The sequence below is a fragment of the Pituophis catenifer genome, unplaced genomic scaffold (assembly GCF_029215685.1).
Source record: "Pituophis catenifer annectens isolate HBS135680 unplaced genomic scaffold, rPitCat1.0.hap2 SCAF_7, whole genome shotgun sequence".
Lineage (NCBI taxonomy): Eukaryota > Metazoa > Chordata > Lepidosauria > Squamata > Colubridae > Pituophis > Pituophis catenifer.
Genome location: NW_027256887.1, coordinates 48,953,565 through 48,970,972, shown reverse-complemented (window position 1 = coordinate 48,970,972; position 17,408 = coordinate 48,953,565). Strand labels below are relative to the sequence as shown.

General features: G+C 33.8%; 1 protein-coding gene across 2 annotated transcripts in view; it reads left to right on the top strand.

The window, feature by feature from the left end:
* PPP1R12A (protein phosphatase 1 regulatory subunit 12A) overlaps nt 1–17,408 on the top strand; it is a 149,373-nt gene that overhangs the window by 112,345 nt on the left and 19,620 nt on the right. For both annotated transcript variants that reach the window (XM_070947961.1, XM_070947963.1), the window contains exons 10-18: nt 1,708–1,920; nt 3,441–3,658; nt 4,671–4,838; nt 6,547–6,720; nt 9,290–9,380; nt 11,330–11,533; nt 11,659–11,812; nt 12,817–12,935; nt 14,154–14,219. In XM_070947961.1, the coding sequence (XP_070804062.1) occupies nt 1,708–1,920; nt 3,441–3,658; nt 4,671–4,838; nt 6,547–6,720; nt 9,290–9,380; nt 11,330–11,533; nt 11,659–11,812; nt 12,817–12,935; nt 14,154–14,219 (1,407 nt within the window). The remainder of the gene's footprint in view (nt 1–1,707; nt 1,921–3,440; nt 3,659–4,670; nt 4,839–6,546; nt 6,721–9,289; nt 9,381–11,329; nt 11,534–11,658; nt 11,813–12,816; nt 12,936–14,153; nt 14,220–17,408) is intronic.

Here is a 17,408-nt window from a genome sequence, read left to right as displayed (position 1 = left end):
AATATATTTTAATTCTATATTTCAATAATTAATTCTATTGTCATTAGGGACTTTTGATGGAATAAATTTAAACCAAGTGTCTTGTGCATTTTTGTGAAAAATAGGGTACAAACGCATGAAGCTTTTAAAGGCAAACACCCATTTTTTTCTTCAATCTTTATATCTTTTATGTGTCTTGTCCCAATTGGCTTTAGTATGATTCTCCCTCTCCTCTCATGCCTGTGATGGACTCTGTAGATCCTGCATCATGGAGACAGGGCTTACATAGAACTGGCATTATTCTTGTGCCAAGTAAAGGTGAAAAGTGTCTGGTGAGGGCATTGTATCTTTAGCTTCTTTTTCCAGGTTACCAAATAACAACTGCTAATTCCAATGTTGGCATCGTAATTGCATGATTTTAAACAGTGTTATTTTTGCATCATGGCAAGTATGTATTCATAGTGCAACATTTAAAGCTAACCTTTGAAAAAAAATTAGTTTTTTTTGAAATTTTAACTTGCTCAGGAAATGGTATGAAGCTTTTCTTTCTTCTCCAGAAATATAAAATATATATTTGAAGAAAACCTCATAAAGCATGGAATTCTAGAATTAAAATGATGGAAAATTAGAGTGTCTTATGTGATCTGTTTATAAACCCAAAGAAAAGCTCAAAATCTTGAAGTTTGACAGAAGCAATTATTGTTTGCATTCATCCCCATTATTTGACCTTATTTTCTCAGCTTAAATAAATATTTCTGTTATAAAATAAAGCACCAAACAAATTATTCTATGGACTACCAGAAATATTGCATTCATACGTTATACAAAGCCACATTAATGGTTTAGTGTTTTGCACTGTTGCAGTCCAGACCATTGCATCTTATTGACGAACCATGATACATCATAATCACAGTTCATTATTGCACATAAGAAATCCAGCATCTTCATAGTTATACTTTAATTATTAAACTTTTTCATTGCTGCTGATTGGCTAGGAAGGAACCCTGCCTTTCATTTTTGGAGAGAGGATAAGAGTATTAACAAAGCAATACTTTTAAAGATAATATATTTTTCACTATTGCTTTATTTGGAAAGTATTCCTTGGGTGGGGGGGACAGTTATCTTGAGTAGCAGAATATTTTTAAGAGATTTTTTAAAGGAGGCTTGCTAGAATTAGTTTCCAAATAATCTATTTAATTTTGAATCAGGCTTCACATAGTTGCTGTGTATGACCCTCTGTTGAAGTCTTCTGTAATGTTTATTTTTGCATTTTTAAGGTTTTATAAAGATAAATGGAAGAATGCAAAGATTAATTGCTATATTCCTTAAATATAGCATCCATGTTGTGTAAATGTGGTTTGAACAAGGTAGAGTTCTAACCTTCACAATCTCCACAAAGCAAAAAATAGAGTTGCTTGCCTGAACTTCTGTTCTCTAAATGTGCATTGTGTGATTATGTATCATACCTTCATTCTGTAACACAGAAACTTATATTTAGCCAATATTCTTCGTTTTGGTATTAAAGATGGTTGCAATGTAATTAAGCAGAATGATGCTATTTCTGTGATTTATGTATACTTGTCAGTGAACAGAGCAGAAAACCTGTTATTGTTGTTGAGATTCTAGAATTTCTTGTTTTCTGGTCTGTGCATGTCCTTTCTTAAATGTTTGACTGCACGGTGGATGCTTGGAAGCAAGCTTATAAAAAAGCAACTCTGTGTTTTGCAGTTTCCAGCTTCAACTAAGATATCTCCCAAAGAAGAAGAACGAAAAGATGAGTCTCCTGCTTCTTGGAGATTGGGTCTTCGAAAGACTGGCAGTTACGGGGCTCTGGCAGAAATTACAGCTAGCAAAGAAACTCAAAAAGAAAAAGATTCAACAGGTGTTATACGTTCAGCTTCAAGCCCTAGATTGTCATCTTCATTAGATAACAAAGACAAGGTAACTGTTTTCCTCCAAAATTTGCAACATAATTAAGTTATTGTTAATTAAGTTACTCTTGGTATTGATTTCAAACCAAAGCAGTACATGTTTGAATGACAACCAGATTATGAAAATGCAGATCAGATTTTTATGTCCATAATTTATGGGTTAAGGTCTTTACTCGCATGAATGGTAAAGTCAGTTTGAAATATTAAAGCTCAGTGAGGAGCAAGGGTTCAAGTGTCTTTTTGTGTATTTTTCTTTGATTCTTGATTAGTATATGCGAACTAGTATCTTGCAGAAAGATTATGGCATCTCTTCCATCTCTCCCCAGATATCTGTTACTAATAAGTTTGAGGGTGCAGCATATATCTGTTACCGTAATGCTTTGTGGAAGGAAAGTAATTCTGTGAAATTATCTTGTTATTTGCCCTTTCTGTATTTTAGTTCGGGTTTAGCAACTAATCAGCTTTCTAGATTTTAATTTTGTAAGTATTTTAAAGTATAAATCGGAAGGAGTCTGGTACTATCTTTTCACATTAATAAATTCTATGAAAAGGCATAAGCTTTTCTAAAGTACAGCTCACTTACTCTAATACCTGGAATAGCTAAATTGATGTAGCATTTAAATTAGGATGGCAGTAGGGGAAAAGAAACAGATTAGTTATGCAGATGCAGAAAACAAGTACCCTGTTTCCCCTAAAATAAGACATCCCCTGATAATAAGCCCAATCAGGCTTTTAAGTGCATGTGCTAAAATAAGCCCTCCCCAAAAATATTTAAATGCATGCACAGCTGGTCCCCACCATTTCCTCTAGTTAGGGTTAGGGAGACAGATCTGGAAATCAGATAAGACGGCAAGAGGAGCCCCGTCTTGCTCCATGTGCCCAAAATAATAAGACATCCCCGAAAATAAGACCAACCACTTATTTTGGGGTTCAAAAAAATATAAGACAGGGTCTTATTTTCGGGGAAACACGTTATCTTATCAACTGTTGTAATTTGTTTAAAACTCATTGTGTTTATTGAGATCTTCTGAGATAGTCATATAAATATGATAGACAAGACAGGCAGACAGACAGACATGCACACACAGTCCGGAAGTTTTTGAGTTTAGCAGTTTTGCACTCATTTGTGCTGAGTAAGTTTCTTTGTTACAAAATAGCTTCTTTGAAAATCTGTAATGGAGTGTCCCAGAAGGTTGAAATACTTTGATATTATTTTTCGTTATTCTGGGACCTGATGTCAAATTTAGCTACATTAATTCTGTTGTGCAAAATCTGGCTTGATATATCCAATTTAGAAGCATGGACAGGTGATGATGATACTTTAGGGGAAGAGCATGAGATACACAGTCCTTAGATTAATTTCATGAAGCCCTTAGCTTACTGTTCTGTAAAATTGATTGGAGGAAATTGTAAATTTATCATGGAATATATCAAGAATAAATATACTTATTCCACGGAGGAAATTGGTTATTTAAAAAATAAAACTTTAAATTGGTTGTAGCTGAAATATTATTTTAAAAATTCTTTCAGGAGAGAGATACAAAAACAACTAGGCTTGCATATGTGGCACCTACAATACCAAGACGGCTGGCCAGTACATCAGATATTGAAGAGAAAGAAAATAGGGATTCTTCAGCCAGTATAATACGTGGTAGTGGTTCTTATACTAGAAGAAAATGGGAAGACGATGCAAAGAAAAATATCTCAAATGAAGGAACTGCATCACTAAATTCAAGCTATCAGAAAAGGTAAATAAATAACCCTTCATAACATGAGGTATTTTCCAGAATGATTAGCAAAAAGCAAGAGTGTAAAAGAATATTAACATTTTTTTTCTTTCAGCTATATAGTAAGTCCTTGATTCTGAGTATAATTTAATCAAAGAGAAATTTAAAGAACAGCAACATTTAACTATTTTAATATAGTTCAATACACAGTTGAATAATATTTAGTATATGTAATTTATACTGAATACATAAAAATAATAGTTTTCCATAAATGAAAAATAACAATTACTTCTTTACTACAATGATTTCTGTACTTGTTTGACGGGAAAGTTGATTTTGGTCTTATCCCGCCATCTTTTGGTACGAGCATATTCACATATGAAATGTTGGGGCGGGGTATTATTCTCTAAGATGTTTCTCTGGTCTTGTAATTTTTTTCTATCTCCTTTTCTTTTTTAAAGGAATCATGCTAAATATAGAGTTTAGCATGATTAAAAGGCACATTTTATGTAATTCACTGGGTTTTTTTTACGTCTTCCATAATGTAATGAACTAAATAAATGTAAGAATATTTTCTTTCCTGTTACTGGAAGCAACAATAGAAATAGGATTGCCTTTCATTGATATGAATGTTTTAGGTAGGTATCAGTTCTTCACTAATGAGTTTGCTTTATAATTTTTATTACTTTATAACCAGTATGTAAGTTACTAGTTTTTGGTTTCTTAAAACATGCATTTTTAATGGATTTCATTTGCTTGCTTTTATCTGCATAGTTGTAATTATAGTTGTTATTAAATATATAAAATAGTATTAATAATTACATAATTACCGTTTGATAAATATACCATAGTATTACATGGATATACGCAAGCATATTGTTTTACTGGGTTAAGGCGGTGTAATCATATCTAGAAAAGGGGAAAAGTAGTACTCATGTATTATAATTATCATTTTTCCTTTTAGTGGATTTAATTGGCATTTGGTCAAAAAATCATCAGTGTAAAAATATTTCAATTTTTTTTTATTTGGTAGCAGTTCCTTTGGTAGAAGACAAGATGACTTGATTAATACTAGTGTTCCAAATACTACATCTATATCAACTGTTACCTCTCTCACTGGTCTTCAGAAAAATCTGCTTTCTAGTACAAGCACTGCTGCAAAGGCCACAACAGGTTCAGCAACATCAGCCATGCAAAGCAGGTAAGATTAATGTGAACTTTTGTGCATAAGGTACTGGGCCTGCAGTTTTGTGCTGATTTTGTGCCTACAGGTGGATTAAAAGCATTTGAGGCCAGAGTAATACCACATGTGCGCTTAAATTAATTTTCAACTCAAGTTGTAGTAGTGCTCTGATTCTAAGATAAATTCCTTTTTTCTTGGCGTAATTCACTTATTTGTACCTTAAGATATTATGGATTTCATACACTGATTTCTGTGCATTTTGAACATTCCTTAAGTAAGTTGCCGGAGATATTGATCTCCAGAATGATTTCTGACAGACTCCACCTTACTTTATCCCAGAGAGACCAGAAAAAATATTTTAGATTGATCCATTTTAATTCCCATATTTGCTTTTTTGGAGGGCAACATTCCTAAAAAAAAACCTTGTGTGTGTATGTATTTAATTAGTCCATTTATATTGCTTCCCATCTCCTATCTCTTCACATTTGTTGGCTCACAAAATATAAAAACAACCCCCCCCCCCCCACCAAAACATTTAAAACATTTATGGCTCTGAAATTGTAACTACAATTTCAGAGTCATAAAATATTTTTAAAAGGCCATCCAACAAAATCCATAGCAGAGGTGTTCTCATAGCCACCAAAAACAGTCAATATGGCTACTGCACAGGCTCTTCCCACTTCTAACTCCTCGCTTCTGATGGCAAAACCATGTTTTCAGGACTATGAAAAGTCAGCAGGGTCAAAGCCATTCTGATTTCCGTGGTGGGGCGGGGGTGATCATGTTCCAAAGACATGATAGAAAAAATGTTCTTTCAGGTGACATTTCTTGGTCAATGGAACTCAGAGCATGCCTCTCCTGCATTTACTTTCCCAATAGGATGAGTAAATGTAATTCAAAGGAGGTCCTTGTATCTATGTGCGTGTGATTAGGTAGAAATCAGACCATGGATTATATACTGTTCTGCCAATTTCATAGCATTATTTGTGTGTATATCCAATTATTATAATATTATTGAGGTATTATTGAGAATAATTAACATTTATTCACTGATCAAGAAGTGGAAATGTTGGGTAGTTTATCTGGGTTCTTTGCACTGAGGATGATAGAATATAAACATAGCTTCAATTGGAGTATTTATTTAACTATTAAATATGACACCCATTTTGCTATGCAAAGCAACTCTGGGTATCTTACAATATAATAAAAATAGAAATATAAAAACAATTATAAATTTAAGAACAATTAAAATTACAAGGATTAAGACTAAAAATCACAGACTCAAGCAGCGTGACGGATGGTGTCTTCTCTGTCATTGCACCAACCACCTCTAGCCTAAAGCATCTCTAACTGGCAGAGTATTACTACATGTTAATATAATTTGACATTTCTTTCAGTGTATTATTTTAGCCATATTATGTTTAAATTTCAATGCATTTTGTCATTTTACATATGACCCCGGCCCAAAATCCAAATAATATTCACATAAAAAGAATAGCTATGCGTCATTGCATTATAATAACATCAGTACTTGAGAAATAAAGTGAAAAGATAATCCAGAAAAATTCACTTGGAACATTTGGATAATTTTAAAGCAGAGCTTAGCAAAATTGCATATTTTTTTTAAAAAGGGGAAAAAAATCATTTCTTTGTATCACACTCTTTTAGTGAACTGCTTTTATTGCTTAGCCATTTTTCTTTTGTTGCTTTTGCTGGGATCCTGTAGTACCTCAAATCGTTTATGGGCTGACGATAGCACTGAGAAAGACAAAGACAATGTTTCTACAGCACTGACTGTTCCTGTTGCACCCTCAGTTGTAAATACTGGGGTTACTACTACTGCCTTGACTACAACTACTACTGGTACTGTGTCATCTTCAGAAGTCAGGGAGAGACGCAGGTGTGTAAACATTATAAAAATATTACTTTTCTTGTATAGATAGATATTAGTATGCTTCTTGCTAAATATACATTCAAACCACGGTTCAGTTATATTGTACTTTTCTAAAATAAGGTCTATGGTATTTGTGCTTTCTGTAACTCCTTGCATATTTTAAATTTAAGATAATGAGTGGTATTTAATGTTTTCATTGTCATGGTCTTTCATTATTTGTAGATTTTTGAGAAGAATTTTCTTGAGAAGAATTTATTTTTTCTTTATAAGCGAAGATTGATTTAGTAGTTATTTAAAAACTACTAAATAGAAATGCAAAAAATAAAATAGAATAGAAAAACAAAAAGAAAATAAGAGATTCTCCAGCTATAATAAATTGAACTAACATTTTAAGGTAGTATTAAATCAATCCTACTACAAAAACATGCTAGGTCTTATTTTGGGGATAGGTCTTATTTTCAGGGAAACACGCTATTTGAGATTTTTAAACTATTATTAATATCAAATCAAAGTTCAAAAGTTAATTCTAGTGGCCAGTAAATTATGAATAATAAGTCAGAATAAACTATAAGCATAAATTTCTATCATAATATTTTATTATTTATAAATGGTTTTCAAGTTGAATTAAATTGTATCACAGCCTTGTTCTTAAAATATGTTGTGATTTTTGACAATGATGGTTACTTAGTTTGCTATCCATTTAAAATGAAAGTGTGTGTGTGTGTGTGTGATTTCTAATAAAAGACATAAAGTGTCATGGTAGCTTTACAAAGCTAACTTGGTACATTGTATAAGAATATTAGAATTAGTAAAGTTTATAGGAAGAATTCTGTTTAAATAGTTAAGTTCATAGTATCTTTTTAAATAAGTAGTGTTAATTAATAGACATTAATTTTAAAATCTAATAAACTCTATAGTTGCTACTTAAGCAATTTTCCATCATGTTTGAAACTGATGGTAAATTTTCTTATGGTTGAAAAGTTATTTGTCCACAAGCAATCTTTTTTCTATGTTAAGTATCTTGAAGATGGTAGCCCCATCCTCTAGCTGAACGGTTCACCTGGAACACCGTTTGGAGTGTTGCTCCCCAAGTCTTCTTGCAGACTGCAGGATCTTGTTGGGTGATTCTGGAACTCTTCCTACCCCAGGAGAATCATACGAACTTAGGGAACTCGGTTTCCTTGTTTTTAAATTTAAAAAGCTTCAGCCTAGGAAAAGCTCCCTTTCCCAGAGCTTTCCCCTGGGATGGGGCAGTCAGTCATCTTCATACAATTGCTGCTCTGTGTTAAGAGGTTAGCCAAGGCGATCTCTAAGGTTCCTTCCAATCCAATGAGTCTGTGGAACCATTCTGAAGTACAACAAAAATACATGTATGCATATAAATTGTGTTAAGTGTGCATGTGCTGAAACACACTTCAAATGCAGATTCGGAGCTACAATTAACTTTTAAGATTCTACAAAAGAATGTAAAATGATGAAGTAACCAATAAATTAAATATAAATATTCTTAAGGTTTTTTGACCTTTTCAACACAAAGCTTACAAAGAAATAACTTTCATTTAAAAAAGGTAATGGAAACTCAGTTTTTATGTAATATATATGTAAGATTAGGTGCATGATGCATATAATGACTCTTTCTGTTCCAAGCTTTTTATATGTAAAAAGCTAGTTAATGTAAAAGAAAGGTTTAAAAAGCAAGTAAGTTCAAAATTTAGGCATTTGGTTTGTTCATCATCGTTCATACGCATCTTGACTAGCATGTCAAGATGCATATGAACATTTCACAGAATCAAATAACAAATTTAAGTTTCTAATTTTCAAAGTATTTTTTATTTTTTTTAAAAAATATGTGTTGCAGGTATCTTCTTATAAGACTTGATATCACATTCATACAAAATAGCAAGTATTTAAAATTATCTGGTAATTATATATGGGTAGTCCTTGACTTATAACCATTCATTTAACAACTGTTTGAAGTTAGAACAGCACTGGAAAAAATGATTTAAAACTGGTACACATACTTACAACTATTGCAGCTTCCCCACGGTTATATGTTCAAAATTCAGGTCTTTGGCAATTGGCATGTATTTATGATGGTTGCAGTGTCACAGGGTCAGGTGATCGCCATTTGTGACTTTCCCAGTCAGTTTCCAACAAGCAAAGTCAATGGAGAATCAGATTCGCTTAACAACCTTGTTACTAACTTTAACTGCAGGTGACTCATTTAACAACTATGGCAAAAAGGTTATAAAATTGAGTGTGACTCACTTAACAGTTGTCTTAACAATAGAAATTCTGGTCTCAATTGTGGTTGTAAGCTGAAGATTTGTGAATTATTTTCATAGTACTTAGGGATAAAAATAGTGTGTTGAGCTAAGCATGTGTAGTTAATTATCATGGAAACATCCTTTCAAGTCTAATTAAAGAATTAGAAATGCAACATAGGCATTTTCAGCCTTAGCATTATTTAACCAAGAAACTTAAGGAAGTGTGTGTGTGTGTGTGTGTTTGTGTGTGTTATCTAAAAGTTCAATTATTTTATGCTGAGTATTACCTACCAGATCTTTCATTCCAGGTCATACCTCACTCCAGTTCGGGATGAAGAATCAGAATCCCAAAGAAAAGCTAGATCAAGACAAGCGAGGCAATCCAGAAGATCCACACAGGTATAGCAATCTTTGGTATCTTATAACCATCTCACAAAATGGTGGTATTGTGTGCTTTGCATTTTTTTAGATCCTGCCAAAAATATATGGTATATAAAGAAATGATGGAATTTTATAGTGATCTGGAAATGTGCTGTTTGTGGAGTCCTTGATGCTGTCTTGACTTGGTTGTTTGCCCATAGACATTTCATTATCAGAATAGATAATATGTTCATTGCACTGCATAGCACTGAAGATATTGTCCAGACTGATCACAGAAAAGTCTGCAAGCAAACAAACAAGCTCGGAAAGCATCAAGGACTCCACAGTTCAAGTTTGAGCTACATTTATTCTCTCCTAGTGTATTTGTCTTACCATATTAATCAGGTTTTTTAAACAAAAATTTAATCATCTTTTTTCTAAACTTTGCCTTAGTTTCAATTGTTGCATTCAATGAATAGTTGCTGAGATTTTCCCAGTTACAGAAAAGAATGCATTTGCAAAATAAAAGTTGAAAAATGATGAAATCGGCTAGTACTGAGGTGGTTAAAAAAAAAAGCCCTCCATAATGAAATTTGGAACAGGAGGGAATAGCTAGAGTAAATTGTTATAATTGTTTTAGAAGATGAGGCAGAGGAGGGACGTTGCCTTTTGCTCCCCGTATTAGAAGTCCTCCCCATATTAGAAGTCTAAAGGGAGCTTTGCCATGAAAAAGATTAGTGGTAACTACCAAGGCCTAAGTCTCCAAGTTTTATGTACCTCTTCTCTTTGCTTACCAGTCAGCAAACAGGCTATGGAAGAGGGGAAAAAGTTACACATGATTTAGCACAGAGACAAGCAATATTTTTCTCTTAAGGCATAAGTTCAGGTTTATTTGTTTGCTTGTTTTTATCCCATTTTCATTATTTTTTATAAATAACTCAAGATGGCAAACATATCTAATACTCCTTTCTCCTCTTATTTTCCCCATAATAAATAAGGGGCTAAGTGAAAGAGACTGGCCCAAAGTCACACAACTTGTTTTCATGTCGAAGGCGTTTTTTTAGCCTGATACCACTAGACCAAACTGGCTCTCCATTAGTCATAATTAAATATTATTAATCTTATTAAGCCTATTGTTTGAATAGAAGCATATTTCCTTCTTTCATTGGGATCCCTCCATAGTTTCTACTCACTTTTTTCACTTTCCTTGGATTTTTCTTCATAAAATTAGATTAGGAACATACATCTCTCTTTTAATTGATTTGCATTCTTTTCTTTTATGTACACCGAGAGCTTATGCACCAAGACAAATTCCTTGTGTGTCCAATCACACTTGGCCAATAAGGAATTCTATTCTATTCTATTCTATTCTATTCTATTCTATTCTATTCTATTCTATTCTATTCTATTCTATTCTATTCTATTCTATTCTATTCTATTCTATTCTATTCTATTCTACTCTACTCTACTCTACTCTACTCTACTCTACTCTACGTCTACGTCTACGTCTACGTCTAGTCTAGTCTAGTCTAGTCTAGTCTAGTCTAGTCTAGTCTAGTCTAGTCTATGATTGTTGGACTTTATGAGCAGTGTAAATACAATGGATTAAAATATAAAACATCACAAAAGCCACGTAAAATCAGTCATGATGTTCTAATTAAATAACATTATTCATATTCATATTAGTGTTTCTTTGAATTTAGCTATATATACCTGTGCACAAAATATAGAATTAACATAAATGATGAAAATATATGAATTATATTAAAATGAAAAGGATTTTAATCTTGTGTCATTAATGGCATTCTACTATTTTTCAGAAATGCCTATCCTTAATTGTTATGCAATATAGGTGTGTCTAGTATTTATATCAGAGAGCGATCCCTGGAATGTCACTAATTAATTAAAAAACTTCATAATTGTGCTTGAAAATCAAAATACGTTAAATAGGATAATGATAAGTTAACATTAGAATCATTCTTTTCTAGGGTGTAACATTAACTGATCTCCAGGAAGCTGAAAAAACAATTGGTAGAAATCGTCCTACACGAACTAGAGAACAAGAGAATGAAGAAAAAGAAAAAGAAGAAAAAGAAAAAGAAAAACAAGACAAAGAAAAACAGGAGGAAAAGAAAGAATCTGAAACTAAAGATGATGATTACAGGCAAAGATATGCACGGACATTAGAGGAGGTATTTTATATTTTAAAAATGTGTGAATAAATATTGTGATGCTTCTAAAACAGTATGAGAATGATTTTGATAAATGCATCTATTCTGATATTTCAAAACTGATGTTGATTTTTTTTATTGACAAGCCATATCATCGTTATAGAACTACATCTTCAACTGCTTCATCAACTTCTTCACTAGCTACTTCTTCTAATTCTTCAAGTCAATTGAATAGACCAAATAGCATTATAGGTATAACTTCTGCTTACTCAAGAAGTGCAGCAAAAGAAAATGAGAGAGGTAAATTTTCTCGGATTTCTTTTCCTTGCTTTCTTTTCATTACCAATAAAATAACTGTCCTTCAAAAGATTATTGGAGAGGTTAATGAATAACTAACTAACAAAACATACAGAAATCTTCTTGCAGCATTACAGGCTAGGATACTTCTTTTCATTAAAATATTTTTAATTGCATCCAATAGCTCAAATATAACTTTATTCCTATTATCAGTGCCATACGCTTCATACTTTAATTCAGGCGAGTGGTGGGAACTTTTTTTAAAAAAAGCATTTTAGATTGTGGCTGAAGCTAAATATTGTGTCACCTTAACATAGATTCATTTTTCAGCCCTGAAGACTGGAACACTGAAATAAACAAGTACCTGGATGTTTATCATTTCTTAAATTAATTCAAGGGTAAAGACACTTATAAAATGCATGATGGCAAAGGAATGTAATGTGCTTTGTGCAGCCATGCTTAATAATTATTGTAAAAGTTAATAAAAGCATTTTGAAGCTGAACAATCAGTTTGAAAGTTAAGATTTGATTTTGTTATTATCTTAAATTTATTTGTATCAATGGATATTTATTATTTTGTGAAAACTGCATAGAAAAGAAAGCAGATCTAACTAGCTTAAATGCAAATCTTTCTCCAAAGAGTCTGTTGCACGCTAAATCTTGATGCTTCTGGCTAAACAAATACTTATCTAAATAAGTGTGCTCTGGATGCTTTAATGAATTTGTGTTTGTAAATGTCATGATGTATGCAAACATGTTAGACTTTGATATCCAAGGTTAAATATATACATTATTTCACTGAGGTGAAGATAGAATTGGCTGAAATGAATAATTATAAATAATGAGAATAATGGGGTGTCAAAAACTATATATTTATCAAAAACATTTAAAATTCTTTCATAAAATTGGATGCTGTCTTGGTTTCAGGAACTGCAATTGAAGATTATATGTTATATCCAAATGCTTTCAGAACGTCTTTAAATCATTAACATTTACTACTTATGCAGAAGCAGACAAGAAGGAAGAAGAAAAGGAAGAAGATAAATCACAAACAAAATCAATAAGAGAAAGAAGGCGGCCAAGAGAAAAACGAAGATCAACAGGAGTTTCTTTTTGGACTCAAGATGTGAGATTATATTAAGCTTATCCCTAAATATGCATTTTGAAACAATTTAAAAGACTTAGTAAGATGTTTTCTAGTAAATGTTACAACATGATATATGGTATATAATATGCATTATGCTTGTCATGTCCATATTCAGAGTAAGATGGTTATGTCTAGTGATCAATTTTCTATCTATAGAGTAGTTTAGCTATTGATCATCAATCTACTTGCAAGTGATAGTTCTTATATCAGCAACACAGTAAATTGTACAATTTTTCAAGTAACGTTTAATTTGGTTGGTAGCCATTGCCTTAAATAAGTGTGACTTTAAAACATTGTTTACAATATAAAAAGTTATTCTAAAAGATGTGGTATTAGTTGTAACATAATGTGATAAGAGTGAATTGCTGCAAATTATAGGATTGAAGTTTAGGCAGAACATATATTTTTTTTCATTATGGATTATACGTTGTATAGTAAATTTATGTGCAATAGAAAATCCTCAGTTGTAAGAATTTTTTGACAAAACTGAGCTGCTTAGATATTAATGTATTAACTAAAATTCTAAATACAAGATTGGATCACCTTAACATTTATATACATTTATCATGAGTTCTATCAATCCTGCATTCAAGTGTCATAATTTTCTCAGCTGTGTTTTCCTTATGTCTCAAATATCTGCTCTGGAGAGTCTTCCAACAGATTGAACCAGATTTGAATAACACATTGAAAACTGCATGGAACATTAAATCTATTCATGCAGAAATGTTCATTCTGCTAATAATCAACACAGTACAGCCCAGCATTAATGAAATATGAATAATAAGAATTCACTGAATAGTGAATAACATTGTATATTTTATTAAAAATGGATTTAAATTATAGATTATATATCTGATAAAATAAATCATGTCAAATGTTATAATAATGAGGATAAATTATTAAATTGTTTCTGATCAGACTGGGGAAATATGAGTTGTAAGAAAGTGAGATGGCAACTACAGAATAGTGCTAATACATCCATAACCTGTACATAAAAGGGAATGTAGATTTTAAAAAAAGCTTGCAAATTGTATTGAAAATTGTCTTACCAGCAAGAAAAGACAAAATTTTAAACTTTTTGCAGAAATAAAATGTATTAGAAAAAATATCAAGTTACAAGTAAGGTTAGAACAGGCCATTTTAGTAGCCTCTTCTCTGATAAAATGTGAGTTAAACTCAATGAATTTTCTCTGTTAGAGTGATGAAAACGAACAAGAACACCTGTCTGATTCAGAAGAGGGAACAAATAAAAAAGAAGCACAGGTAATTTTTATTCTCCTTACATTAAATATAAGATTCTGAATTTTTCCTAAAGTGTTTGTCAAATAAAAGTGTGCCTCCTACAACAGAACTGAAAAAGATGACTCATGACTGTTTTTCACACTTGCAACCATTGTAGCATTCCCATGGTCATGTGATCAAAATTCACATGCTTGGCAACTGACTCATATTTATGATGTTTACAGTCTCCTGGGGTCATGTCAGTGGTGGGATTCTGGGGGTTCTAGGGGGTTCAGCCGAACCCTTTGTTAAATTGCTGGCTCGCCCCGCCCCTTGCCCCGCCCCTCCACACTACTATTTGTTCCAATAAATGGGGCGAGCGAGCCAGCAATTTAACAAACGGTTCGGTGTTTTTTGTAATTTATTGGCCCCGCAGCACACCGAACCGTTTGTTAAATTGCTGGCTCGCCCGCCCGTCACCCCGCCCCGCCTCCCACCCGCGCGGCGCCAGCCTACCGTAGCCAGGGGTAGGCAATTGTGGCTCTTTTACAACCTGTGGACTGTCTCAGGAATTCTGGGAGTTGAAGGCTACAGGTTGTAAAAGAGCCACAATTGCCCACCCCTTCCCTAGCCTGAGTTCCGCTGCCTGGGATCCACGTGGGCTGCCACATGGTTCCCCACCGGCTCCGGACGCAAGAGAGCAGGATGGAGAAAGCAGCTTCCACACCTTCACTCACCCTCACTCTCTGCTCTGTTGGATCACCAGCCGTTCGCTTACCCCGCCCACTCCCAATCTATTGCTGCCTCCGGAGTCCCAGCTGATGGCTAGAGGGAAAAAAACTTCAAATTCTTGCCGCGGGGCTTCAAAGGGCCGCCCTAGAACCAGTGGTGCAGCCGAACCATTTGTTAAATTGCTGGCTTGCCCCGCCCCTCCGCACCACTATTTATTGTCAATAAATAGTGGTGGGCGAGGGTGGGGCAAGCCAGCAATTTAACAAACGGTTCGGTGTTTTTTTGAAATTTTATTGGCCCACGGAGCTTCAGCATAGGCTAATTAGCTCTTGCTTAGATCGGCTCCCGACTCTCAGCTGATTTGTCTCAGCTGTTTTGCTCAGGGCTCTGCTGCTTCTTTGCAAAGAGTCCTGGAGCATTTTTTCCCCCCCCCTAGCTATGCTGAGAAACGAAACTGAAACTGCTTTGCTGTTGCTGCAAGGTTGGAAAATTAGGCAGGCAGATTTCTTTTTCCTCACCAAAAAAGGTAGGTGCAAACAACGGGAAATTTAGGGAAAAAGAGGAGATTTTAAAACACAAAAGAAAAAAAGTTCTCTTTAACTAGGGAATTGTAATAATTGAGATACTATTAATTGTATATTGTGTTGAAAGCAGAAATGGTTAAGTTGTGGTTTGGAGGAATATATGGGGGAAATTATTTGGTTTATTATTATTGTAAATATAATTAATTGATTTGTAAGAAATTGGATTGCATGGAAATAATTGAAATATTCATCTTCATATTGATTAATATACAAAAAAGATAGTTATATAACTGATTTATATTAAAATGTTGAATTTATATTAAACAACTGTAATATTACATAATTAATCAATATGAGGATGGATATAAAAATAGATGACAATGGGAAGGGGTATAATATAGAATAGAAGGGAAAAATTGAATTTGATTAAGATTAGAGATGAGGATGAAGGGTAATATTGTTTTTTTACAAAAATAGATGAGGAATAAATATGGCAAAAAGGAAATATAGAAATTGTAAATTTAATTGAAATGACTAAACACTGTTTAAATTTGTGAACCGGCCAAATACTCTGTTCAAAGAAAATACATTGTATGTTTGTATGTGTGTTTCTAATTATTGTTATTTATTCATATTTGTTCTCTTTTATTCTTTAAAGTTTAACAATTCATTCTTTATCTTAGTATCTTTATATTTGTTTGGGGTTGGCTTTCTTCCCTTTCATCTTTTTTATTGTACAGCAATCTTTCTCCTCAAACCTACCACCTCTCTTCTTTTCTTTCCTTCTTACTTTCTCTTCCTCCTCCCCCTCTTCTTCTCCTCCCTACTTCCTCTTCCTTTCTCCTTCTCTTCCTCTCTTCCTCCCTCTCTTACCCTCACTCCTACTCTAATTTCCCTTCCCTTCCTTCATCCCTCTCTATTGCTGTATCCTTTTATGCATATGGACTACTCAGAGGGCTGAAAAAGTTATTTCTGACTGGTCCTCACACTTTTGACCAGTCCTCGAACTTACGACTGTCCTCACATTTTACGTTTTTGCCCTATCTTGTCACCATGGCGAAGAGAAGCAGTTGTGAAATGAGTGACATGGTTGTTAAGAATGCTACAATGGGCATAAATGATGACCAGTCATAAGTGTGAAGACCGGTCAAAAGTGTGAGGACCTGTCAGAAATCACTTTTTTCAGCCCTCTGGGTAGTCCTTTTGTGCATATGGACTACTCAGAGGGCTGAAAAAGTTATTTCTGACTGGTCCTCACACTTTTGACCAGTCCTCGAACTTACGACTGTCCTCACATTTTACATTTTTGCCCTATCTTGTCACCATGGTGAAGAGAAACAGTTGTGAAATGAGTGACGTTGTTGTTGTTGTTGTTGTTGTTGTTGTTGTTGTTGTTGTTATTATTATTATTATTATTATTATTATTATTATTATTATTATTATTATTATTATTAAAACTTCTATACCGCCCTTCTCCTTTCGGACTCAGGGCGGTGAACAGCCAAAATAAAAACATCTATACATAACATTTACAGTTAAAAATAGAGTTAAAATAATTAATAAATTTGGCCCGTAATTTAAAACTTGTCAATTTAAAATCAATATCAAAATTTTAAAACTAACCCTAAAATCAAGACAGACCGGCTAACTGAAAAAAGTAAGTTTTTAGGGCCCGACGAAAAGTCCGGAGGTCGGAGATCACTCGTATCTCTGGGGGTAGATTGTTCCATAGGGTAGGTGCCACCACAGAGAAGGCTCTCCTCCTGGAGGTCGCCAGCCGGCATTGTCTGGCCGACGGCACCCTGAGGAGGCCCTCTCTGTGGGAGCGAACCGGCCCGTGGGAGGCTATTGGTGGCAGAAGGCGGTCCCGTAAGTACCCCGGCCCTAAGCCATGGAGCGCTTTAAAGGTGATCACCAACACCTTGAAGCGCACTCGGAAGTCCACTAGAAGCCAATGCAGCTCGCGCAGGAGAGG